Consider the following 24,785-nt stretch of genomic DNA (forward strand, 5'->3'; position numbering starts at 1 on the left):
CGGAGGGAAAGGAGAGCACAAGCCAGCTCTTGCCAGCACCCACCAGTCCCCAGTGCCGACAGACACCCACGCCCAGCACCTAGACCCAGACTTGCAAATGCACCAACCGGCCCCCGTTTGCTTCCCGTACTGGCTGAGATGTGCCAACCCGCACTCCAGCACATGCGACACGTATGCACGTGCCTCTGGGCAACTCCACGGCCAAGGCTGACATGGAAACACACATGCGCACACCGGTGGGCTCTGTTTATCTCCAGGCTGCCCGCAAACACACATGTGCGTGTGCACCCCACCCCCAGCACAGCACGCGTCATGAGGAGGCTCAGGAAGCGCTGCTGGGGGGCTCCCTTGAGAGCTGGCTTCCTGTTTTCAAAGAGGCCAGGAACCGCTGAGGGAATGTTTTGGACAGACCCGGCCCCTCCTCCCCTGGCTCAGCACACCCCGTCCAGTCCCACAGACCTTGTGTTGCTTCTGTGCCCAGTACTGACCCGGGTCTACAGTGAAGTCGGGTTCCGGATGACAAACCCAAGGCTCAGAGAGGTGCGGCCACTATCCCAGGGTCACACAGGAAGGAAGAGGTGGTGCTGGGAGTCCAGACCCTGAACCCCACCCTGCCTCCCCCTGGAGCCCCATTCCCCGGGGGGTGGGGCTCACGGATGGGGAAACGGGAAATGTTCCCTCCTGCCTTGGACTGTGGTCCTGTTCCCGGGCTCCCAGAGCCACCCCCCACCCAGCCCCAGGCTCTCCTGCCTCGTGAACCCAACTCTCCCATTCACCACCCACCTATGTCTCTCCTCCATGTCCCCAAAGAAGGGCCACCTACACTACAAATGTTAAAGAAACGTCAGCTGCCAACAAAGCTGCCAGCAAAGACTTAGTCTCACCTTTAAGGGGCTGGTGGGGTTGCCTAGGAGCAAATAACCAAACACATCTACAGCTGCCCCCTCTGTGCTCCAGCCCCACAGAGATACAGGAATGGCTGAGGACACCCCTGGCCCTCTCTCGCCTGCTGTGGTTGCACACACTGTTCCCTCTGCTTGGAATGCCCTTCTCTAGCTCCCTGGTGAACTCCTCTTCATCCATCAAAACCCCAACTCCAGTGTCCTCTCCTCCTGGAAGCCCTCCCAGGGTCCTCCCAGGGCCCTCCCAGGGCCTTCCCTCTGGCTCCACCCTCACTCCACAGGGCTAGGGGTGTCTGTGGATTTCACCACAATGACCTTGGGACTCTCTGTTCTGCCCCTCCTTGTGGTAGCAAAGATGGCTCCTGTTCTCACTTCCAGGAGCCCCCAAACTCCTGGGGTGATTGGCCCACTCAGAGTCACATGCCTATTATTGAACCAATGCCTGAGTCTGTAGTCACAAAAGGCTCTAATTGGCCAGACCTGGTCACATGTCCACACCTGGAGCCACGACCTGGCTCCATCTGCCCACCGAAAGGCAAGCAGGGAGAGTATCTCCAAAACCGCAAAAACCTGTGACCAAGGACTAAGGGGTCCTCTGCCTGCCCCATCCTGGCTGGAGGGCCTTGGGCAAGTCACCTCTTCTCTGTGCCTCAGTTTCCCCACCTATGAATCAGGCTCAGCAGAGGGGAGGTATTGGAGCACTGGGGACCCACTGAGGCATGCCCCATCCCTCCCCTCCCCAACCCTGCTCAGCAGGCCCTGTTTAGCCTGTCCCCGCCCCGCCCCTGTCCTTTATTGTTGTTCTCTGTGAATCCCCCAGTCCCCCACCCCCAAGGATCTCCCAGCGAGGCAGGCCCTGATGGCCACTGGCTGAGTCACTTCTTCCTCCTGGGCCCCTTGCCCGGCCTGATGCTTTCTGGGGACTTTCCTGGCCTTGAACATCAGAAATGAGGTGGGGGAAGCGAGGGCGGGGGCGCGCGTGCACGCACACGGACAAGGCTGTGCACACCCTGGCGTGGATTCAAAAGCCCCGGTCCTGAGATGAGGGCATCTTGCCTGCTTCCCTTCCAAGTTGGGGGACTCCACACGTGAACACCCTGCAAGCCCTCACCCAGGGCCGCGGGCGCCCAGCGCGGTCAGGACTGTTGCACCTGTTGGCGTGCTTTACGCGCGTGTGCATGCCCGTGCATGTGGGTCCGTGCTCATCGAGGTCTAGGCTGTGTGCCCCCGAGTTCGCGGGCCTATTTCTGTGTCTGTGTGTGTGTGTGTGTGTGCGCACGCGCATGTCATAGCAGCCCCCATGTGGAGCCCAGTGGGCCTAAAAGACAGGGAGACCAAGCCCCTCGCTGGAAAAGGTGCATCTAGGGGAGGGAACCCTTTGGGAACAGATGGGAGGGCTGGGATATGGCTGGTGTGTTGGGGGTGCAGGGGACAGTGGCAGGAGGCGTGTGCAGGGGACACGGCAGGGGCCGCAGGGTCAGGAGGAGGCAGGGCCGGGGGTTGGTCAGCTGGGCTGAAGGGACGGGAGTTGTGCATGGGAGCCTGGGTGGCTGAGGCAGAGCTGAGCTTTGGGATGAAATGGTATGAACTCTGAAATATTCACTGAGCACCTAGTGCGCGCCCAGTGCTGGGGATATAGCAGGGCTCTGGGGTAACAGACACCCTGCCAACAAACAAGTAAATATAGAACTCCGAGAAAGGGGAAAGATCAGGAAGCAAAAGGCATCAGGACAGGAGTAGGGGAATGGCGGGGCGTTCTGGCCCAGAGACAGGGAGGATGTCCTGAGGAGGTGATCTGTGACCTGAAGCCTGCTAGGGAGAAGGTCCCGGGCATACCTGGGGAGAGGGAGCTCCAGGTAGAAGGCACAGCAGGTGCAAAGCCCCTGAGGTAGGGATGAACTGGCAGAGGGGCCCCATTCAGGAAGATCTAAGCCCAAAGTAGGGAGGGGAGGCATCAGGGGGCAGCACTGGTGGGGAGCAAGGCCACCAGGACAGGCTGTCCTGTAACTGGAGCCGGACAGGAACCCTCCACTCCCACCCCACCCACCCCCAGGGCTCCCTACTCGGGACAGAATGTGCTGAGAGAGGCCAGTGGCTGTGCCTGGTGGCTGGAGCCGGGCAGCTGGAGGATTCCTGAACAGCATCCCAGCTGGGCCCCCTGCCAGCGAGGGTGGAAAACAAGCGGAGGGCGCCCTGCCTGCCTGTCACCCCATGGCCCAGGGGCCTGGCCAGGCCAGGGGAGGAGACAGAGATGCTCAAGGAGTCAGAGACTGAGAGACTGAGAGATAACCAAGAGACAGAGACGAAGTAAAGAGTGAGAGAGAGAGATGCAGAGATGGTGAGCCAGAGCCAGAGACAATGAGAGAGTGACAGAAACATCGAGCAAAAGGGACAGTGCGAAAACAACATGGAGAGGCAGTGGGGGGATAAGGAGAGTGAGGCGGAGACAGAGAGAGATTCGGTGTTTGACTCTCCTAGAATCAAGTTCTGATTCTAGGGGGTCTTGGGAATAATGTAAGGTGGTAACACCCCCACCCCCATCAGAATCTTGGTCCACACCAGAGTTTGGGGAGTCTCCTCCAGTCAACAACCCCCCTTCATGCCTCTCATGCCTGCTGTGTGCTGGGGCCAGCCCTGCCCCAGCCCTGCCCTCAAACTTCAGACAAACAAGTGAATATCTAAATAAAAAATTTCAGAGAGTGATCAGGGTTATGAAGACAATAGGACAGGGGGATGGGAAAGGGAGTAACAGGGAGGGGCACCTTTAGCCAGGAGGTTGGGGTGTTTCCTGAAAAGATGAGGCTAGGGGGCGCCTGGGTGGCTCAGTTGGTTGAGCGACTGCCTTTGGCTCAGGTCATGATCCTGGAGTCCCAGGATCGAGTCCTGCATCGGGCTCCCTGCTCGGCAGGGAGTCTGCTTCTCCCTCTGACCCTCCTCCCTCTCATGCTGTCTGTCTCTCATTCTCTCTCTCTCAAATAAATAAATAAAATCTTAAAAAAAAAAAATGAGGCTAGGAGGTAGAGAAGAGTCAGTCCTAGAGAAGAGCCTTTCAGCAGAGGGAGCCACATGAACAAAGGTCCTGAGGTAGGACCCAGCTTGGGATATCTGAGTGACAGTCAAGATCCAGGGGAAGCTGGAAGGAGAGGTGGGTGAGAGATCTTAGGGGCCTAGAGAGGGGTGGGATTTTATTTTAGGAGAAGAATATTTGGCCACCCTCCTCTCTACTCTGTGGGCCTCACTCTGTGTTCGGGGAGTTCCCTGAATTCTGGACGACCCAAGACGGCTCCATGCTGGTTTTCATTTATCCGAACCAGATAATCCACCTCTTCTAGGGATCAGGTTCCAGATAGTTGCAGACCCAGGAGTCCTGGGGACACGAGGTGGCTTATCCTCCCAAGCCTGCCGAGGGAAACCTTTCGTAAAACTGTACCCCCATCTGTTGTTGCAATAGACACCTTAGACTCTTCTCTGTTTGGAAACATGGATCCGGAAGCTGGGATCTTGTGTCCTGCACACCCAAGACGACAGGGATCTTACCTCTTCCTGAGACCAAGGGGGGGTCTGGGGTGACTGTGCTGTGTGGGTATATCTCCCCTCTGCTGGGCCCAAAGGAACCCCCAGTGCGACAGGCTCCGAACTTGATGCCAGGTCAACTGCCCAGGGCAGATGCTGCTGGACAGGGAGGGCTGGGTAAACCCCAGGACCAGAAGCAGATGGAAATCAGGACCCAAATTCAGACCAGGGATGGGAGGCAGTTGGGGCGGTGGTGGAGAGGTGCCCCAGAGTCCCAGATGAGGAAACTGGCTCAGAAGCAAGTGACTTGTCCGTGGTCATACCTGCCAGTGTCCAACCCCGGCCCCCCTCCATCCTCATCCCTGCCCCTCAGCCCTGCCACTGGTCATCCTAGACTGTCACCGAATTTTCACTGTCTTGGGCAAACTGTGAGCCCAGCTAGAGCTATTAGATGGGGTTCTAACTTGGCCCCGCCCCGCTGAGGGCGGGGCCTCGGGCCTGGGGCGGGGCCTGAGCGCAGACCCTGCAGGGAACACCCCGACCCCGGGTGCCGCTGATCGTTGAGGCGTGGGGGTTCTGAGTGGCGACTCCGGACCCTGCACGAGTCACCTCACTCTGTCGGACTCACTTTCCCTACTTTCAACGCTAGAAGGGAACCTGCGTGCCGCCAGGCCTGCCTGGAAGCCCGGTGCGTATTCAAACAAATCCTTGGACACCCATGTCCACGGCAGCCCTGTCCACAGTCCCCAAAAGGTGGGAATGACCCAAACGTCTATCAGGGGGTAAAGGGACAATCAAAATGGGAGTCCATCCACACAACAGGATATTATTTGGCCATAAAAATTAGGAATGAAACATTGACGCAGGCTACCACGTGGATGAAACTTACCAGGGAAATTTAAGCTGAGTAGGAAGCCGAACACAAGTGAGGCCACACGGAGCGTGATCCCATGTATAGGAAATGTCCAGAACAGGCAAATCCCCAAATCAGTGGGTGCTGGGAGTGAGGGAAGGGGGTGGGCAGTGACCACTCCTGGGAACAGGGCCTCCTCTGGGGTAATGGGAATGTCCTGGAGCTAGATGAGGTGGCAGGCGCCTGGGTGGCTCAGTCGTTAAGCGTCTGCCTTCGGCTCAGGTCATGATCCCAGCGTCCTGCTCCGCGGGAAGCCTGCTTCTCCCTCTCCCACTCCCCCTGCTTGTGTTCCCTCTCTCGCTGTGTCTCTCTGTCAAATAAATAAAATCTTTAAAAACAAAACAAAACAAAAAAACGGCTCATTTCCCGGTATACGGACTGTGTCTTGAAAACAAAAGCCTTCCCCCATTCATGCTTCCAAGCCTCCGCGACTACACTAGGGAAGGGGAAATGGGGTCCAGTTCCAACCTGAGCTCAGCCTCCCTATGTGTCCCTGAGCCTGTTTCTCCTGCTGGACAATGGGCCCCTCAACCCCCCCTTGGCCTGGCCTTCAATCCCGGAGATTCTGACCCAAGATGGAGGTCAAAGCCACTCAGCTTCTTTGGCAGCTGTGGGAAATAAACCAATAAGCCCAGGCTCTTTCCCCACACTTTTATTTTAAAAAAACAAAAACAAAAAACCAAAAACTGTAAAAAAAGAGAACAATTTAAGGCTGATCAGAAATGTTGAGTCCCAGGCAGGGGCCCTGCCCCAGCCAGGGCTAAGACTCTACAACCCGGGGGGCTGGTCCGTCTGCCCCCTCATACTTTGTCCCTCCCTCCCTCCAGGAGGTTTCCAGAGCTGCACTGGGGGCCTGCTGTTACCCCAGGCTGACCTGTGTCCCCAGGGCCTGGCTGAATGTCCTGAACTGGGTTTCCTGGGTTATACAATATGCAGACAAGATCTCATGTCCTGGTGTACTTGGAGGAGCCCCCAGACAGTCCCAGCCTGGGCCAGCAACCTCTCTCTGGCTTTCAAAGGCTGGGGCAGATACCCCTGCCCCCCACAGGTCCCACAAAGCTTCAATGACCTGCATCCCTGAATGCCCCGTTCCTGGGCCCTCTTGCCTGCCGGACCTTGCCGTGTGGCCTCGACTGAGGCACTTGCCCTCTGAGCCCCAAAGGGGGTGATCTTCAAACATCACTCAGCTCTGACCTTCTCCGACTTCTTCTTCCTCTTTGTTTGTCTGCCTGCTGAGCTGTCATTCGTTCGTAGGCCAAGGCCTCAGCTAGAAGGCCCTTTGCTCCCGGAAGCCTTCTCTGCTTCTGTTGGGACTCTCCCAGCCCTGGGCCTCTTCCTCTGGTCCCACGAGACTGGAAGTATTTACGTCTGGCTATGTCTCTCCCAGACTAGAGGTTCCTGGGGGACCCGAGCCCCGACCACGGGCCAGCACAGACTGACAGGATCCGACAATGAGCATTTGATACCTTACGAGGACCTGTCCAGATACATCAGATTCCAGACTGGCTCTTCCTCTGTCCTGTGTGATGTCAGAAAGCTGTGCCCTGTTCTGAGACTCGGAGTCCCCAACTTCAATGCAGTCAGGTCGGTCGGCTCTTGACCCAGCACTTCCCCATGTCCACGGCAGCTGGAAGCACGTGTGCGACCTCATCCCTCGAGGTATCCCCTCGCTGCTCAGCAGGTCATGCAGCGTGGCCTCATGGCCTCTGAGGGTGGGTTTGGATCCTCCTGAGAGAAACAGTCCCATCCAGTCTCAGGGGGGCACCAGAGGCTCAGAAACACCCCTCCGCCACCCTGTTTATCTCCAACTCCCACACTCAGCGAGGGGGAGGGGGCAACGTGTGGAGCAGACTGGGGTGCAAGGTGGGCTCAGGCCCCAAACGCATCTGAGTCCCACCCCCACCTGGGCTCCCAGGGCCTGGAGAGGTACGGGGGCTTCTGGGACCCCCACACTCACCTCGGAGTACAGGGGTGGCGGGCGGTAACGGAATTCCTGGATATAGGCAAAGAAGGGGCCTTCGAGGCTCATGTCGGTGTCCTGCAGTGGTGGAAAGGGGCTCTGCCCCGTGGCTGCTACCTCCCCGTCTGCCACCACCTCTGAGTACTCAGGAGGGGCTGCAAGTGAGACAGATGGGGTGGGTGAGGCTGGTAGAGAAGGGGAGCCCCAGAATCGGGGACCATGGCCAGGAGCCGGCTTGGGCCGATCCTGGGGCTACGGGCCCTGAGGCTGAGGTTCTGGGAGGACCTGCGGCCACTCGTGTAATCACCACTGTGCCCTTTTACAGATGGGGGCGCTGAGGCTGGGGGGAGGGAGAGTCCACCTAGCAGCCGCCTCTCTGCCCACCCAGCCCCTGCAGCAGGACGGGGAGCTCACCCTCAGGCCGCTCTGGCAGGGCTCCCAGCCCCCAGTCCAGCAGGAAGCTGGCATGGCTGCCCACACTGGATGAACGGCTCCCAAAAGGGTGCAGGGGGATGGTGCCGATGACCAGCGGCAGCTCCAGCAGCAACTTGGATGTGCCGGGGATGTCCACGCAGACCTGGGGGGAACGAGCCATGAGGGGGAGCGCCCAGGCAGCCTTGGGGGGACTGGGCAGATGCAGCCACCCCTGCCCCCCTCGGACCAATGGGAGACTCTACCTTGAGGGAGTAGTCCACGTGCAGCACCCGGCAGTGCAGAATGGAAGGACCCACTGGGGGGATCTGCAGCGCCCGGCCCTGCCACAGCGCCCGCCGCCCGGGGCCCACAGGCTCGCCCGCGAGACTGGCCACCACTGCTCGTTTCTGCTTGCGGGCACCTCGAGCCATGAAGGTCTGCGTCTGGACCACGGCTGCCCGAGGAAGCACTGGGCGCGTGGAGCCATTGTCGATCTCCGCGAAGACTGGGATGACCTCACCTGTGGTGGGGCGCAGGGGGGCATCAGATTCCCCGTCTGCAGCCTTGAGGTCGGCCCTCTTCCCCATCCAGCCCCGCCTGCCTGGTACCTGGTGTGTAACCCTTTCGGTCGATTTTGGCGGAGAGGGAGACGAGACCACGGCTGCTGTACCAGGATCGGGCAACTTTCTCCAGAGCTCTGGCCTGAGGGGCCTGGGGGGTGGAGAAAAGGAATACAAACAGGTCACTTTGTGCAAACCACAGATCCCGTGGAGCTTCCAAACCACCCCCAGCTGAGGGAGGATTCGGGGGGGCAGGGTTCCTGGTTTTTTCTTAACTACCAGGTACCGTCTGTAAAAATAAATCCACAGACGAAACCCATCTTATAAAGCTGAAGATAAAGTGAACAAGCTAATTACTTAGCGTGTAATTAGTCCTCAGAAAGCCATTATTATCCCAAGCCCTGGCTGTCCCCTATTTCACAGATGAGGCCTTTGAGGCTCAGAGAGAGCGAAACACTTGCCCAGAGCACACACCCAAATTGGTGCAGGTAGGATCTGCCCCCAGCTCCGCGGGACTCCAAAAGCATTCCCATGCCTGCCCCCCGCCCTGCCAGGGCCCAGCTGTGATTCCCACTTTGTGCAGGAAGTGAAGGGGTGAGGAACCAGTTGGCGTCACCCAGCCGCCAGGCCCCCACCTACAAAGCTCTCTCTACCCATCTGCCCTGGAAGCAGCCACTCACCAGCAGGGCAGGCGTGTTGATGTCCACCGGCTCAATGACAGTAAATATCTTCCTTGCCCGGCGGGCAGGGACCCAGGGCCGGTGCAGGGTGGCCTTGATGCAGTATCGAACGCTGCCATGCTTACCCTCGAATGATGTCACCAGTGTCCTGCGAGGTGGAAGGAAGGGACTTCAAGGGCGAGAAAAACACAGACACGCAGGTGGGGGGTGGTCCCAGAGACTTAGGAGAATGAGAGACAGAGACACCGAAGGCCCCCTCTCCCCCCCGGGGGGGGGAGTCTTGGGGTCCAGAGGGTCCCCAGAAACCGAGCAATGGAGACCTAAACGTGAAAGGAGCTGCAGGCTTAGGGATTCCCCTACAATCCCGCGCCCCAGATGCCGGACTTACGGAGGCAGCTGGAAGCTGAATGGGAACTCATGGCGCCCCGGAGGCAGCGTCGTGGTCTCTCCCGTGTCTGCAGGTAGGAGCAAGAGGGGGAGGCTCAGCGGCCGCTCCCACTTCCAGGAGCGCGCAGCACGTGCGCCGCGTCGGGGTGGCCGGCCGGTACCTGGCGCGAGTAGCGTGGCACGGTGGCTCACGACCTCCACACGCTCGCTGTAGCTCTGCGTGTACGCGGTGCTCGAGCCCGCGCTGCGCGACTCGGTCCAGTGCACGTGGGCGCGGCCCCGCGCGCGCAGCTTCAGGGCGCCCACGCGCGCCGGGCTCGCCAGCTCCAGCAGCACCCGGCCGGTAACGGCCTGGCCGCCGCTGAAAACCGGCTCGGCGCCCGCGCTCGCGCCATCCAGCTGCACCACGAACGCCTTCACCTTGTCGAACAGCATCGCGCCCGGGATGCGAACCCGCGACGCACACACCCTGGCCTCGAACCCGCGACGCGGCGGCGCGAGGTGCGGAGGCTACAGCCTCAGAACGCGAACCTGCCCGGGGTGCGCAGGCGCACTTGCCGACCAGGTCAGAAATTCCTATGCGCCGTGCGCCGGCGCTGCCTTTATACGGCGGGCGGGGCGGGGCGAGACGCGGGCCCCACCCCCAGAAAGGAATACACCAATGGCGCGGCGAGGGGCGTGACTCCGCCCAGGCGTGAAACAAAATAACAAACTCTGCAGCTACCCTCTACCCTCGTGGACCCCTGCGTGAACCTGAAGCATCGCGGGCCCGAGCCGGTCTCTCGCGGACCCCGGGGGTAAAGCGGGGGAAACTTAGGGTCGGAGTTGGGCCCCGGGCTTGAGGTCACCCAGCAAGAGCACTCTGCCACTAGGTTTAATCATCAACTGGCCACCACTTGCAGATCGGACTCGAGGCATGTCCAGCCCCGCGCGAGAAGGCTGTGGAATGGCCTAGCCCCAGTCGGGGCCTTGAGAGCCTAGGACCAGCCTGGGCGTCAGTTCCCCACTCCGAGCGATGGGGGAAGGAGGAGGAAGTAGGTAGGGCCTCCCTCTGCTTGGGCACCTGCTGCCCCCCGTCTTGTGATTCGAATCCCGCTCAGCTGGATGACCCCGGGCTAGTGACCACCTCTTGAACCTAAGTTTCCACGTTTGTCATTTGTAGAGCTGGAAGAAAATCGGCCCCGACCTCAGAGTATTGTGCATGAATCGCGGTGTAGCCTATGCTCAGACACCTTCCCCTTCCAGAGAGCCTCGCTCCCAGGTCATCAACCCACTCCCCACATGTCACGACTCGGTCACGCCTCAGCGCTTTTGCCCAAGCTTTCCCCACCACCCGATGTTCCTGTCGCAACTTGCGGCCCCCAGCAAACTCCTACGAGCCCCCTAGGCGTAGCCCTTGGGCCCGATCCTGGCCCCGCCCCCCGCCCCAGTCCCCTCACAGATAGAGCCAAGTGGACGGGACGTCCCAGGAACCCCAGGGGCCAGGGCTGCAGTGTGCCCTCGAGACGGTATGATTCCTCTCTGGGCCTCAGTTTACTCAGAGAAGAACCTCAAAGAGCGTGTCTGAGAAAAGGGTTTCCTGGTCGCGGTCTGCAGGGCGCCAGCGCCCTCTGGTGGCAGCGAGATGCGCAGCTGCTCGAACCCACCCCCTACCCTGGAAGCCACCGTTGACCTGCCTTCAGATGGCCCTGGGAACCTCCTGAGGCCTCGGAACCCCCAGTGGGGGGCAGTCATAACCGGACATGGTCCCCTGCAGTCAGAGTGACCACAGGGGCACTGGATCAGAGCAGTACCTAAGGGAGGAACAGAGGCTGTAGACACAGCGATCAGCTTGGGGGGCTGCATGGAGGAGGGGACTCGGATTGAAATGAAGGGCTAGTGCCTTCTCCCAGGGCCAAGTGGAGCCCTGGAGGCTGTAAGCCCAGGAGGAGGTAGAGGATGTGGTGAGTCCTTTTCACAGATGGGCCCCCAGAAGCCCAAAGAGGGGCAGGGCCTCACTTGAGGTTACACAGCAGTTCTGCAAGCGTCACCCCAGTGTCTTAACGAAGCAGCTGGTTGAGTGGGACCAGGTGTGGGACCAATTTCCCTTAAGTCTCAGGGGAAAGGAAGTGCCTCCGGGGCCTCTTCCTGTCCCGCCCTAGGGCCTTCTAGGCCTGGGTTTCCACAGCTAGTAAGGGGAGAGTCCCCACATCTGGGGCTGTTGGGCAAAGGCTGAAAGGCTGTGGGCAAAGGATCTACTGTGTACAGCCCTGCCTGTGCCCATTTTACAGAAGAGTATAGTGAGGTCTGGCTTAGCTGAGGGGGTGGAAAGGCAACCCAGGGAGCCAACATCCTCCACAGCAAACATAGCTCAGTGCTGAGGCACAGACTCACCCCTGGCCTGCTCCTGACCGGCTGTGTGGCCTGAGTGTGAGGGACTGAAATTCAGAGCTGGGAGACAGATGGGAGTCCTCTCAGCCTGATCTGACCCCACCCCAAGTCTCCTCCCTTTCCGGGATGCAAACCTACCTGCAAACACCACCAGAACTCCCCACCCAGGTCTGAACTCATTTCTGCAAGCACTAGGGGTAAACTGAGGGAGGAGGCACGGGTAGAACGTGAGGTGGGGGTCTTCTTTGGGAAATCAGGGACCCCAGGCCTGGAGTTAAAGGGGGATCCTTGGGTCCAGAGAGGAGGATGTCCTGACTCTACCCAGGGGTTCTCCAGACTCCGGAGAGTGGGGGGTCCTGCCGCATAGCCTTTACCTGGAGGGCCTCCCGACTTTGGAAAGGGGGGGGGCGCGCCCAGACCCTGAGAGGGGCTCCTGGGAAAGAGGGTTTGGTAGGGGGCGAGGGGGTAGGTGGGTGTGTGTCCCGGCGAGAGGGTCCAGACCCTGGGGGAGGAGGTCTCCACTTCTTAAGAAGGGTCACCCGGCCACACAGCCTCTAAGTCGAAGCTCGGGGCGCTGGGGAGGAGCGCCCAGACCTGGGGAGAGGGCCCCGGGGGGATCCTGGCTGGGGGGGTGCGGAGCGAGCGGCTCACCTCGGAGCAGCAGCTGCCGCCGCCGCAAGTACGTCTCGGCAGCCGCGTAGTCGCTGGACACCGCGTTGACACCCACGCTTCGGCCCTCGAGCCAGTGCGTCGCCGCCCCGCCGCGTGCCGCCACCTCGAGCGCTCTCACCCGCAGCGGCGCCGCCGCCTCCAGCAGCACCCGGCCGCACAGCCGCTCCCCGCCGCGGTACGCGCCGCCGGGGCCCCGGGCCAGCTCCAGCGCGAAGCTGCGCACGGCCCCCGGGCGCATGGCGCAGGCCTGGGCGCACGGCGGGGAAGGCGCCCCGGGCCGCGGCCGGGCGTGTGGGCGGCCCTCCGGCGGCTCGGCGCCCTTCCTCGCGGCGCCGGGCGCCCCCGAGCTCCCTCCGGCCCCCCGCGAACTCGGGCCGGCGCCCGGGGGCTCCGGGCCGGCGCGTCGGCCGCCGACTTCCTGGTCCTCGGCGCCCGCCCCCGTGACGCGCCCCGGCCGCCGGGGACGTGCCGCCCGCGTGCCCGCGCTGTTGACTTTGTCCCCCCCCAGCCCCCCCGCCAGCGCGGGGCGGGCCCTGTTTTTGTAGGGTCGGCGCTGTTGAGTCAGAGGCGGATGTGGCTGGCCCCGAGCAGAGCAGCCAGGCGGCTATCTGGTGGCTTCATGTGTCCCCCACCCGGCACCGCCCCGGCCTCCCCCTCTGGTCTCCGTGGCTGTTCTCGACACACACCAAGCTCAAGGCTTGCCTCTTGGCTTTTGCACGGACGGTTCCCCTGCTAGGAACGCCCTTCCCCACATGGGCTCTCCCATCTCCCCATCCCCACCCCCATGCGCAAATGTCACTTTCTCAGAGTCCCCTAATCACACCCTGGTCTTGTTTCTTTCTTTAAGGCTCTGGTCGCTGTGTTTGTGACTGCTATGTTTTTTGCGCCTCGTCCTCCATCAGACTAGGTGCTCCCCGAAGGTGGGCACTGTGCCCTGTCCTCCTCACCAGATCTTACAGATGGGAAAACTGAGGCTCTCATAGGGGGCAGCCTCTGCCCAGAAGCACCCAGCGGTGGCAGTCAGGACTCCCAACGCAGGTCTGGAGCCTACTGGCACCTCCCCACTCTTCTGGGTCTTGCGCCCAAGTTATCTCCTGAACCAGGTGGCTAATGGCTTTATCAGAGGCTGCCAGGGCCTGAGGCTCTCAACTGGGTCCCGACTAACCTCCCCAGGAGGCAGGCTTCTATCTCTTTGCTATGCCCGGAGCCCAGCGGCTGCCAAGGGCCTGCCATCCCTGCCTCACCCCAGCACACTGAGCCCAAGGCCTGGAGGGACCTTTCTGATTCTACTGGTGTCCAGAACCTTCCCCTCCAGCCTGCCGTGAGGCCACTCTAACCCCGGAATCACACTATACCCTCCCCCAAGTCCAGGTTCTTCACTTTGGCCTATGGGCTGGAGTTTGAATCCTGCCTCCCCGCCAACCCCCACCCTGTTCTGGAGCCCAGGCAGGTGGCTTCACTTCTCTGACCCTCAGTTTCCCCATCCTACCCTAGTCAGGTTCTGGTGAAGAATAGTGGTAATTTACATTATGTCCCCTGTATAGGGCAAGTGTTCAACGTATGTCCAGCGAAGACTGAATGGTCCTCCTTACTCATGTCACCTTCCCCACTGGACCATGGTCCCCCTGGAGCTTGGCCCACACTGGATGCTCCAGCAAAGTCGGCTGCTAGAATGGGAAGCGAAGGAGGTCTCCGGGATCTGCTGCCTCCTGCAGGCCAGGGCTGTCAATGCCTGTTAGGAGAATGCTAACGTCCTCAGGTGTACCCAACTGAGCTCAGGCTTGGAGGGCTACCAGGCTAGAATAGTCATGGGACGGGCTCAGCTAGACCCCCACATTTGTTCTGAGCCCTGGGAGTCACCTCCCATGTTGTGATTATGAGCTCCCATAGTTACGCAAAACAGGCAGCAACTGGGTGGGTCCTGCTTTATTCAGAACTGGCAAGGACCCCTCTCCTGGTTGATCCATGCCCACCAGGGGCCTGGGGAGAGTCGGGGGGGCCAGGGGACCAAAGGAAGCTCCTGGCTCCCCGCCCGGCTCCAATCAGGGAGGAAGCGGGCGGTGGCCCACCCCTGCCCTCGCCTGCGGTCCGGCCCTGTCTTCTGCCCAGACAGTCTGGGTGGGGAGGGCCCTGGGCCACTCAGCCCAACTCAGCTTCGGCTCCTTGAACTCCAAGAGGCGCCACTGTACAGGGCTTCCTGGATGGCGTGGAGGTGGCGGCCACACGATGGCCAAGATTGAGGGGTCTGGTGGTGGGCAGGGTTGTCACCCGCAGTCTGAAGCGGCCACGGGTGGCCACTGGCATGGGGGGCTCCGGGCTGCCTGGTCCAGGGGTCCGGGGCTAGGCCGGGGAGGCAGGGGTGGTGGGGGCGGGCGTATGGCTTGGGCGATGAGGCCGGGCAGGGCCTGCAGGGAGGTGCCCAGTGCATCCAGGCGGCTTTCAAGGGCAGCCAGGCGGGCCTCAAGCTCCTCGTGCTGGGCGTGCAGCTCGGACATGAGGTCGTACAGGACATTCTGGGTCTGCCAGAGACAGAGTGGGAGAGAAAGGAGAGGCCAAGTGAGAGAGAGGGACAGACACAGAGAGAGATGGGTGACCAGCCCCAGTTGGTGGGAGCCCACTAATAGGGACCCAAGTGGGAGACAGCTGTGAGGACACCCTAAGCCCACAGGTCTCTTGCCGCACCCCAGGGAATGGTAGGAGAAGAGGCAAGAGGAGAGAGAGATCTTGAATGCCAGGCTGGGGGCCAGCAGGCCTGGGGAAGGTTGGGGGAGGTCCTGGGGTGGATGTGGCCGGAGCCGCCCTGAGGGGATGAACTGGCCAGCAGGCACATGAAGCCAAAGGGTGGTCTTCTTGGGTGCTGCCTTCACCCAGGGGAACCACGGCCTACAGAGCTGCGGGGTGGGGGAGAGGGGCAGGTTCTGGGCTGACGCTGCTCCAGGCTGGGGAGGAGGCTCAGTTTGTGAACTGCCCTCCTGCACCCCACAGTAGACTGGGGAGGGGACAGGGTCAGCGGGGAGAGGGGGGGCAGTGACCACGCCAGGGATCTGACCCAATCACAGACTGGGGAGCCTAGCAGCCACAATTACTGTTGCAGTAGGCGATGGGGTACCCCCACCACCTCGACTGCTCCCCACCACCCAGCAAGCAGGAACTGGTTCTGCCACTGTCCCCCAGGGGCCCAGGAAGTTCGGAAGGCTGGCCACTCAGACAGACCTGGGTGCAGTGCCCAATCTTGCCACCAGGTGGCGGTAGAACATCGTTCCTCTATCTCTAACCTCAACTAGGTGTTGACCAGACCCCCAGGCAGACAGCGGCTCAGCACCCCGAGGCCTGAGATGGGAAGATGGATGCTGAGATGGGGAAAGAGTCCCCACCCCCTCGTTCCATGGGAGGGGGACAGGACGAGGCACCTACCACAGCATCTTGCTGCATTCCACCCCTGGCCTCTCCCCTCCAGCCTCCGTGCCTGAGCCTCAGTGGTGACCCCCACCATGTCTCGTTACTGGCCCACGCGCCCCAGCCCCAGGGCGAACACACACCTTGGGGCCCCTCTTACCCACAGTCCCCAGGGCCAGAGGGTAACATCTGGAGGCATCCAGCCTCTGATGATTTTTTTCTGGCCTGCGGTTTAAATTCTTCAAAACTTAGAATACACCTTGTACTTTTGTCAGAGATACACAAATTAAATCAGCAATCTTGGGTAGGAGCGCATTAAAGTTTAATGCTGGAAAACATTTTACCCTTGTTAAATTTTAGAAATTAGGAACCCATATAATCCCATCCAGTTAAAGCCTGACTTCAAAGCAGGCTTTGTTAAATGTACTCTGAGAGGGGCATACTACTACTATGATTGCAAGGTTTAAATAACTTTGAAAAATTCAAACTTCAATTATCTATGCTAATGGAAGGAAGAGCGATATGGATAATCCAAATTATAATAATTAGTACCTGAGTTTTTCAAAGGCATTTCATATGTATTTCTAGCTATAATCTCATAGGACATCAAATTAGCTTGGCAAGGGTTTCTATATCTCTTAGGATTATGTTCTTTCTACTACCAACTGAGTGATTTCTTCAGGGGTCTAAAATATTTTTTTTCCCCTCTATAATGTTTCTTTCCAAATTAAATTTATGTAGGTTAATATTATACTGCATTCTCTTGATAATGATGAAAAGAATGAGTTCAAAACGCTCTGGGTATAAGAAGGAGAATAGGACTTAACATCTTCCAAAGATAATATTAAATGAACCTCAGACTAATTAACTGATTAGGGGATGGAGCCAGTGAGCAGAGTTCATGCGTGAACTACTTGTGAAAGGTAGGCCGCTGCTCAGAAGGGAGCTCGGAATAGTGGGACGAATATTCTAAGAGCCTGCCTGACTGAAGTTGGGTCAACTGTCCCATCTTTAGTGGATGAATAAAAAGTGGGAAATGGGGTCAGGCTTGATAATAAAACCAACAGAGAGATTAGTTTGTAACATAAACTGGTCTTAGCTCTTGCAACCAACTTTAATTTCCTAAGAGATGTTTAATTGCTGCATAAATAAGCTTTCTGCTGATTCTATAATTTGAATTTATATCCATAGCAAAAGAATTTCGTTTTTCTCTTCAATTTTAGAGCCTGTATGTAGATACGCCTAAAACAAAAGGACACTTCACCAGTTTCACCCACTAATTAGATATTCTGATGAAAGCTATTTTATTAGATACTTTTTTTTTTTTTTTTTAATAAAAGAGCTGCCAAAGTTAAAAAGTGGTCAACATGCAGGGGTAGATTCCTAGCATCTCTCTTATATTCAGAACCTCTGGACTCTTGCAGACAGCGCCTGTCTCCCCCGGAGGCTGGTCCCTGCCTGCTTCGCATCCCTTGCCCGCGTTAGCTGTCTGTCCGATAGGCACCACCACTATTCCTCCCCTGGCAGGAGGTGGGCTCAGTTCTTCTCCTGCCGTGGGGGCCTGAGCAGCCTCTGCTGGCCTGAGCAGACACCCCGCCCAGCCCCACCCTGCTCACCTTGGCCAGGTCGGCGAGAGTGTTGGCCTGGTCATTCAGCTTCCCCTGCTCAATCTTCACACTCCGGAGCCTGGGGGACAGGTGGGTGGGTGGGGTTGTGGGTGGAGGCTTCAGGGGGAGTGGGGTCTTTCATGCACCCACCTCACCCGGGGTCGCCTTGCGAGACGTGCGGGGGGGGGATGGGGTGGGAGTTAGGGTCGGGCCCCATGCAGCCCGTTCCCTCCCATCACACATCGGGTGGCAAGGCCTGGGGGGTGGCTAAGCCACCTCCCACAGTGTCCCCCTTCTAGCCATGTCCACATGGCCTGATTCAGGATGTCCCGGGGAACTTGGACCCCCCCCACCCTGGCCCCCGGCCTAGGTGAAGACTGCACAAATCTGCAGGGTGAATACAAGCCCTGGCTACAACCTGAGGCCAGGGGTAGTGCTCCATGAAAGCTGCCCTGGGCCTGTGCCCTGCGCCGTGACCACCATGCACCCCTCACCCCCAGGAAGAGACTTACTTCTGAGCTCTGGCGGGACCCGGCAGAGCAGAGAGAAATCACAAGGCAATTTTAACCTCAGTGCAGCTGGGTGGCACGTGCCCAGCCCTGCCCGCCTCCCACCCGCACAACCCCAGGACCAGGCTGGGGGCCCTGGGTGGCTGCGGGGGCCATGCTAGCCCCTTGGGGATGCATCTCTTCTCTTCCCCTCCCTCCACAGTGCCCCCCAGCAATGCAGCTGATTTCAGCCTGTGGGCCTGCTGTATCCTAGTGTGTGCCAGGCACCTGGCCCCAAAGGTGGCATTTAGTCCAGAGAACTATGCCCATGCTGTTTCCCAAGGGGGGGTAACGAGGCGCGGAGAGGCAAAGCCGTGCCCACCGGCCCTCCAGCAGTACAGTACCTGTACCTGCCACTCAGCCTTCGCACCTTGGCCTCCCAACAGCTGTAGGGGGGTGGGGAGTTGGCCATGGAGTGTCCTTGACCCTCATCTCCATCCCTGGTGTAGTGAAACCAGCCCAGGGAAACAGTTCCAGGTAGGACTCCTCCTCACTGGTCCAAACTCAATCCCTGCGTGCCCACATGTGATAGATGCTCGGGGAGGCCCCTCAGGGCCCATCTATGCTGGGTACTAGGACCCCCGGTAGGACCCAGCCCTCCGTCTGGAGAAACGGTGGGTACAAACACCCCCAGCCCTGGAGGTCTGAGGCTGCCCTGACTGGAAGTTGAGGCCTGCCGAGCTCCGGGGTGCCTTTCCCAGGGAAGTCAGTCTTGACCTCTTTGCAACCTCCATGTTATGTGTTGAACAGTGTTCCCGCAAAAAGATATATTGAAGTCCAACCCCCCAGTACCTCAGAATGTGACCTTATTTGGAAACAGGGTCTTTCTAGAACTAACCAAGTTAAAATGAGGTCTTGGGGTAGGCCCTAATGCAATATGACTGGCATCCTTATAAAAAGGGGGAAATTTGGACACAGACATGCACAGAGGGAGGATGATGTGAAGACACAGGGGGAAGGCCATGTGAAGATGGGGGACTGGAGCAATATATCCGGAAGCCAAGGACCACCTGAGGCTCCCAGAAGCTAGGAAAGGCCTGGAACAGATCTTCCCCTAGTGCCTTCAGAGGGAAAACGGCCTTGCCAACTCTTTGGTTTTGGACTTCTGGCCTCTGGAACAGTGAGATCGTAATTGGGGCGCCTGGGTGGCTCAGTTGGTTAAGCATCTGCCTTCAGCTCAGGCTGTGATTCTGGGGTCCTAGGATGGAGCCCCTCATCAGGGTCTCTGCTCAGCAGGGAGTTTGCTTCTCCCTTTCCCTCTGCCCCTCCCCCTGCTTGCTCTCTCTCTCTGTCAAATAAATAAATAAATAAAATCTTGAAAAATAATAATTTAGGGGCACCTGGGTGGCTCAGTGGTTAAGCGCCTGCCTTCGGCTCAGGTCATGATCCCCGCTCCACGGGAAGCCTGCTTCTCCCTCTCCCACTCCCCCTGCTTGTGTTCCCTCTCTCACTGTCTCCATCTCTGTCAAATAAATAAGTAAAATCTTAAAAATAATAATAATTTTAAAAAATAAATTCTCTTGTTTTAAATAACCCAGGTTGTGGTACTTTGCTCCAGTATCCTTAGCAAATCCATACACTCTCCAAACACATGCTGTGCTCCTCAATCCATCCTGAGACCATTTCTTCCTTTTCACTGGCTGCTCATACAGTGCTCCCATCATGGAGACTCCCCAGCTCAAGAACATGCCTGGGCTCCCTCATGCCTGTGTATCAGACCTCCAGTCTCCCTGGCGCCATGCTCATTCCTACCTTTCCACTATTGCCCAGACTGTGACAATCCTTGGTATGCCTGCCCACCTTTTGGTTTCGTAACCAAATCCCATCCACACTTCAGGCCCTAGTTCAAACTTCTTTGATTTCCTCAGCTTTACAGGGCATCTTGTTTTTTTGTTTTGTTTTGTTGCTGGGAAGGGAGTAGGTTTAGAGGGGACCTAAAGATGAGTGAGGGGCACCCGGCTCGCTCAGTTGGGGGAGTGTGCGACCCTTAATCTTGGGGTCCTGAGTTCAAGTCCCATGTTGGGAGTAGATTACTTAAAAATAAAACCTTAAAATAAATAAATAAATAGATGGATAGATAGATAAATCAATAAATAAGAGTGGGACAGTCCCGCCCCAGAACAAAGGGACACAAGTAACTCACAGAGCAGGTGCCTTCTTCCATAGACTTGGCTCTTCCCAAGTCCCATCCTCCCACTTTCCCCCAACAAACTTCTGGAACATTCCTTGGGGCAAAGTCCAGGGCAGGGCCGCGTCTGTGTCCCCCATGCCTGGCACACCAGCTGGCATAGGAAATGCTGGTGCAATAACAAGTGAATGTATGAAGGGCAGTAATGACAACATCGCTATTTCCCATGTGTAAAAAATACTGTATGGCAGGTATGCATGGTTGAGTCCCCAACTGTGTTCGATCCATATTTCATCCCTGGAGGAAAGGCACATTAATTACCAGTGTCTCCACTTTAGAGATAAGAAAATGAAGCTTGGAATAGCACAGTCACTTGCCCAGGCCCCACAGTTAGGTGGCAGACAGCAGACTGGGACCCAGTGGTTGGTGAACAACTGTAGGGGGGTCAACAAGGAGGGATCTCTGTCCTCAAGGGCCTTGGGGTCTTGTGAGGAGGTAGGACTAAGACCCGGACACAGTGAGGTTGAGTAGGTGTGGTACCAGCTCCTCTCCCCGCTTTTTAGATGGTGGGGGCAGACGCAGGAGCAGGGCTTGGGGGGCTACCGTGTGTTATCAGGGACTATGCCAGGCATTCCTGCCTATCATCCCATTTAGATCTCCCTGCAGTCTTGTGAAGTAGAGACTGTTATCATTCGAAACCAATCCAATTATAACAGTAAACACAATAAATATAAATGGACTAAACTCTCTAGCTAAAAGACAGACAGTTAAGAGCCCCCGGAAACTCTGGGGGCAATGGACCTGTTTTTTATCTTGCCTGTGGTAATTGTTTCAAGGGTATATACATGTTAACACTGATCAGACTGTCCGTTTTATTTTATTTTATTTTTTTAAAAGACTTTATTTATTTGAGAGAGAGAGAGAGAGAGCACAATCAGGGGAAACCACAGGCAGAGGGAGAAAAGCAGGCTCCCCGCTGAGCAAGGAGCCTGATGAGGGACTCGATCCCAGGACTGACCCTGGGATCATGACCTGAGCCAAAGGCAGACACTTAACCAACTGAGCCAGCCAGGCACCCCATGTTCCATCCATCCTGTATGTGGCAACTAAGCACTTGAAATGTGGCTGGTCTGAATACAAATGGACTATAAATGTAAAATACACAATAGACTTTGAAGATTTAGTGTTGAAAGCTTTCTAAAATATCTCATTAATGATTTTTATATTGATCGTATTAAAATAATATTTATAATATATTGAATGAATATATTAAAATCTTTGTAACTTGTTTTCTTTTACCTTTTTTTAAATGTGGCTACTAGAAAATTTAAAATTATATAGTGGTTTACATGATATTTCTAGTGGACAGTGAGTGGCATATTAGAGCCTGGCCCAGCCCAAATCTGGCCAGCTGCCTGTTGGGGAAAATAAAGTTTTATTAGAGCATGGTCCACCCACTCCTCTTTACCGCATTCCTGCTACAACAGCAGAGTAGTTGCGACAGACTGTCTGGTCCAAAAAGCCTCAAATATTTACTCTCTGGCCCTTACAGGTAAAGTTTGCCAACTCCAGCTGTTCACTGGACTCACTGGAGGAACTTAAACTTAAGCCCAGGGTGCATCGCAGACTCTGCTGTAACTGGTGTTGGGTGCAGCCTGTAGGATTTTTAAAGCCCTGTGGGTGATTCCAGTGAGCAGTGAGGGATGAGAACTAACTTGATTAAAAAATTCTCAGGACAAAGGGGCAACAGAGAAAATCAAGTAATTTCTAATTACCCCACTTGATCACATGGATCAGGACACAAAGTAAATTCTGAGCTTCCTAGCAGCCAAAGCAAAAAAGGGAAATTGCTTAATATCTAAAAGGTAAGATAATTTTGGCTATTTTGGAGAATAAAATATGCTTCTTGCCATTTATGTTGGGTGGACTGCCAGACTTTTCTTTTTCTTTTTTTAGGACTTCATTTATTTGAGAGAGAGAGAGAGAGCACAAGTGGGGGAAGGGAAGAGGGACAAGCAGACTCCCTGCTGAGTGAGGAGCCCGACACAGGGCTTGATCCCGGACCCTGAGATCATGACCTGAGCCGAAGGCAAATGCTTAACTGACTGAGCCACCCAGGTGCCCCTGAGTTGCCTGACTTATCAAAGGTGATTGCCCTAGACAAGTTCTGGGCCCATCACCTGCCTCCTTCTGACCATCCCACCATCCCACCCAGCACAGAGGCTGCAAGCCCCAGACAACTGACCACCCAGAATGGGAGGGGCCATGACGAGGCCATGCTGAGCTGTCTGGCCTGGCCCATAGCCTCCTCCCGAGGACCACAGCTGCCTCTGCACCAGGTGGACACAGAAACGTGAGCGGGAAAGGTGCTGGACTTACTGATGGATGGCTTGGAGGAACTTACGCTGGTGTTTCCGAACCCGGGCGTGGTCTGGCTTCTTCACCAGCCTGGTGTGTTTGTAGATGAGCCACGTCTCCCTGAGAACGTTAGCAGCGGCATTTTTTACCTGGGCCCAGAAAAAGAACAGTTTCTCAAGGTAGGCACAAAACTGCAGAAGGTTCTGGAAACTTCCAGAAACTCTTAGAAACTCCTGGACATGCCCCTCTGGGGTCCTGGACGTGTAAGGTGAGGCCATGTTTACATGTCCACATCTGTGCTCTCTGGGTCTGTGTGTGTGTGTGCATTTCATTTATATCATTCAGCATGGGCCAGACCCTTCCTATACACCTTGCAAATGTTAAATCAGTGAATTTGCACATGCTGGTATCTCTCTCACTTTATACAAGGGGAAACTGAGGCACAGAGAGGTTGACCAGCCAAGGTCAGACAGCTCATAGATTGTATCTGGCTGACTGGCCCTAAAATGCCTGCCTCTTGCTGTGTGGCTCAGGGTGGGCCGATGACTGGGCACATGGGTGGACACCCGGGGCCACTGCCCTGTCTCTGTGCGTGGCTCATGAACATTCGCATGGGCGGCAGAGCACGAGGCAGTGCAGTGACCTGTGGGCTTGTGGACATGCCCACTGTGTACAGAAGTAAGGTGGGGAGGGTCTGCCCTTGATGACTGGGAAAGGAAGTGGCTGTGATGCACGTCTTTACCCGCTTGGTGAGCTGAGTGTCCATCATGAAGTTGTGCACGTGTTTCTCTGCCTTGGTGAGCTCCAGTTTCCGGGCCACCACGGCCACCACGAGCGCTGTGCAGCCCGCCCCCTGCATGTGGAGGGTGGGGAACACATCAGTGTCCTGCCTCATGTAGGTCCCAGGCCACAGGCAGGACACCCTCCCTCCTCCGGGAAGCCTGCCCTGATTCCACCCTCACCTTTACCCTCCAAGCCCACAGAGCTGGCAGATCCCACCTGTTGAGGTCACTGACTCCCGGCCCTACCTGCTTACCATCAAATGTCTCATTTGACCCCCAAGAGCCCTGGGAGGTAGGACCATTCTTATCCCCGCTGGGCAGAGGGGGAAATTGAGGCTCAGAGACAAGAAAGGGAGAAGAAAAGGAAGGATCTGCAGGTAAATTCAGCACTGATGACCATGGAGGAGGGAGAATTTGGAAGCATTTCCATCAAGGCTTTGGGGTCTGGGTGCTGGGGACAGAGACCCAGAGGACATGTCTTTCTACACTCACGGTAGGGGTCAGCTGGCAGGAAGAAGGCAGCGTGAGGGAAGGGTCAGGCTGACTGCCTGGCAGGGGTGGCATTTGCAGGTAGGAAGAAGCAAGGTGGAGGTCCCAGGAGGTGAGGAAGTGGAGGGGAGGGTGCCTCTCCCATGGCAGGCTCCCTGCTTGATGCAACCACGTTCCCCAGGATGCCCTAAATGGCAGCCAGACCTCCTGGCTAGTGAAAGAGGTCAGAGAGGACTCACTTGTCTACTGGGGGGCAGCCTAGGGGTGACAGAAGGGCAGGAGTGAGGACCCAAGAGAGAGGAGAGGGCTGACAGGTGGAGGGGGGCAGCAAAAAGTGACATGGGGAGGGTCTGCCACCACGAAGCAGGGGCCAGGGAGCCTAGAACACCCAGGAGGTGTCATCAGCTCCAGAAGTGCCCAAGGCAGGTGGCAGGAGCAGGTGAGGCCAGGTGGTCCCCAACTGCACCGAAGTCTATTCCTGGTGCCTTACCTGCCAGGCTGCTACCTCTAAGAAGGAAGGAGGGAGAGGCTGGGCTCAGCCCCTGGGGCTTGGGGGGCGGGGGGCCGGGGTGGGGGGTGCTGGGCTGTAGTTCAGTTGTTCTTAGGGATGGAAGGAAACACTTATGGGGAGGGGTGGGCAAGGGCCAGGGACACCATCGGATGGTCCTGGGCAGGTCCGGATGGCCACATGCCCAACCTGGGCGGGATGGGCACAAGGTCACCCTCTGAGAAAACCCGGTCATGGGTTCCTGGGGTCCGATCTTGGAAAAAGCCCTGTCCACTGGGGCAAAGAAAAGTGCTGGAAGCCTCCACATGGAATACTATGCATGTGGGAAAAAAGGTCATCTGCCGGCTCTGCATAAGAGCATGGAAACCATGTCTGGCCAAAGATGCCAGGCTCAGAGGGGCCACACTGGGATGCCCTGAAGTGCAAGAACAGGCAAATGCATGGTTGCTGAGATACTGGGAGGGGCAGTGACCGGGAGGGGACACACTTGGGCAAGGGTGGAAGAGGAGAGAGCTAACAGAAGGGCTCGAGACCGGGGCACCTGGGTGGCGCAGTCAGTTAAGTGACTGACTCTTCATTTCGGCTCAGGTCATGATCT

The 24,785-nt window shown here is 57.3% G+C and overlaps 2 protein-coding genes across 6 annotated transcripts in view; both read right to left on the minus strand.

The window, feature by feature from the left end:
• Window positions 1-5,965: 5,965 nt before the first annotated feature.
• Window positions 5,966-12,799, minus strand: ARRDC2 (arrestin domain containing 2). 2 transcript variants are annotated; one of them, XM_045862728.3, is made up of 8 exons: window positions 12,351-12,799; window positions 9,331-9,397; window positions 8,943-9,090; window positions 8,311-8,413; window positions 7,966-8,222; window positions 7,703-7,865; window positions 7,286-7,443; window positions 5,966-7,056 (listed from the first exon to the last, which is right to left on the minus strand). In XM_045862728.3, exons 1-8 carry the CDS (start codon window positions 12,607-12,609, stop codon window positions 7,003-7,005), a joined length of 1,209 nt encoding a protein of 402 aa, XP_045718684.1. In that variant the 5' UTR covers window positions 12,610-12,799; the 3' UTR covers window positions 5,966-7,002. The 2 variants fall into 2 exon arrangements, with proteins under 2 accessions (XP_045718684.1, XP_045718683.1); XM_045862727.3 differs by lacking the exon at window positions 12,351-12,799 and adding an exon at window positions 9,491-9,927.
• Window positions 12,800-14,145: 1,346 nt separating this feature from the next.
• KCNN1 (potassium calcium-activated channel subfamily N member 1) overlaps window positions 14,146-24,785 on the minus strand; it is a 32,047-nt gene continuing 21,407 nt past the window's right edge. The window contains exons 5-8 of one of the 4 annotated variants that reach the window (XM_064597935.1): window positions 23,151-23,261; window positions 22,430-22,557; window positions 17,384-17,453; window positions 14,146-14,890 (exon numbers count right to left, since the gene is read on the minus strand). In XM_064597935.1, coding sequence (XP_064454005.1) covers window positions 14,636-14,890; window positions 17,384-17,453; window positions 22,430-22,557; window positions 23,151-23,261 — 564 coding nt within the window. In that variant the 3' untranslated portion in view covers window positions 14,146-14,635. The remainder of the gene's footprint in view (window positions 14,891-17,383; window positions 17,454-22,429; window positions 22,558-23,150; window positions 23,262-24,785) is intronic. The other 3 variants (XM_064597944.1, XM_045862730.3, XR_008505155.2) reach the window with 3 other exon arrangements.

Source organism: Mirounga angustirostris, unplaced genomic scaffold, assembly GCF_029215605.1.
Source record: "Mirounga angustirostris isolate CCGP_5_RB_7025 unplaced genomic scaffold, mMirAng1.0.hap1 SCAF_1, whole genome shotgun sequence".
Classification (NCBI taxonomy): domain Eukaryota; kingdom Metazoa; phylum Chordata; class Mammalia; order Carnivora; family Phocidae; genus Mirounga; species Mirounga angustirostris.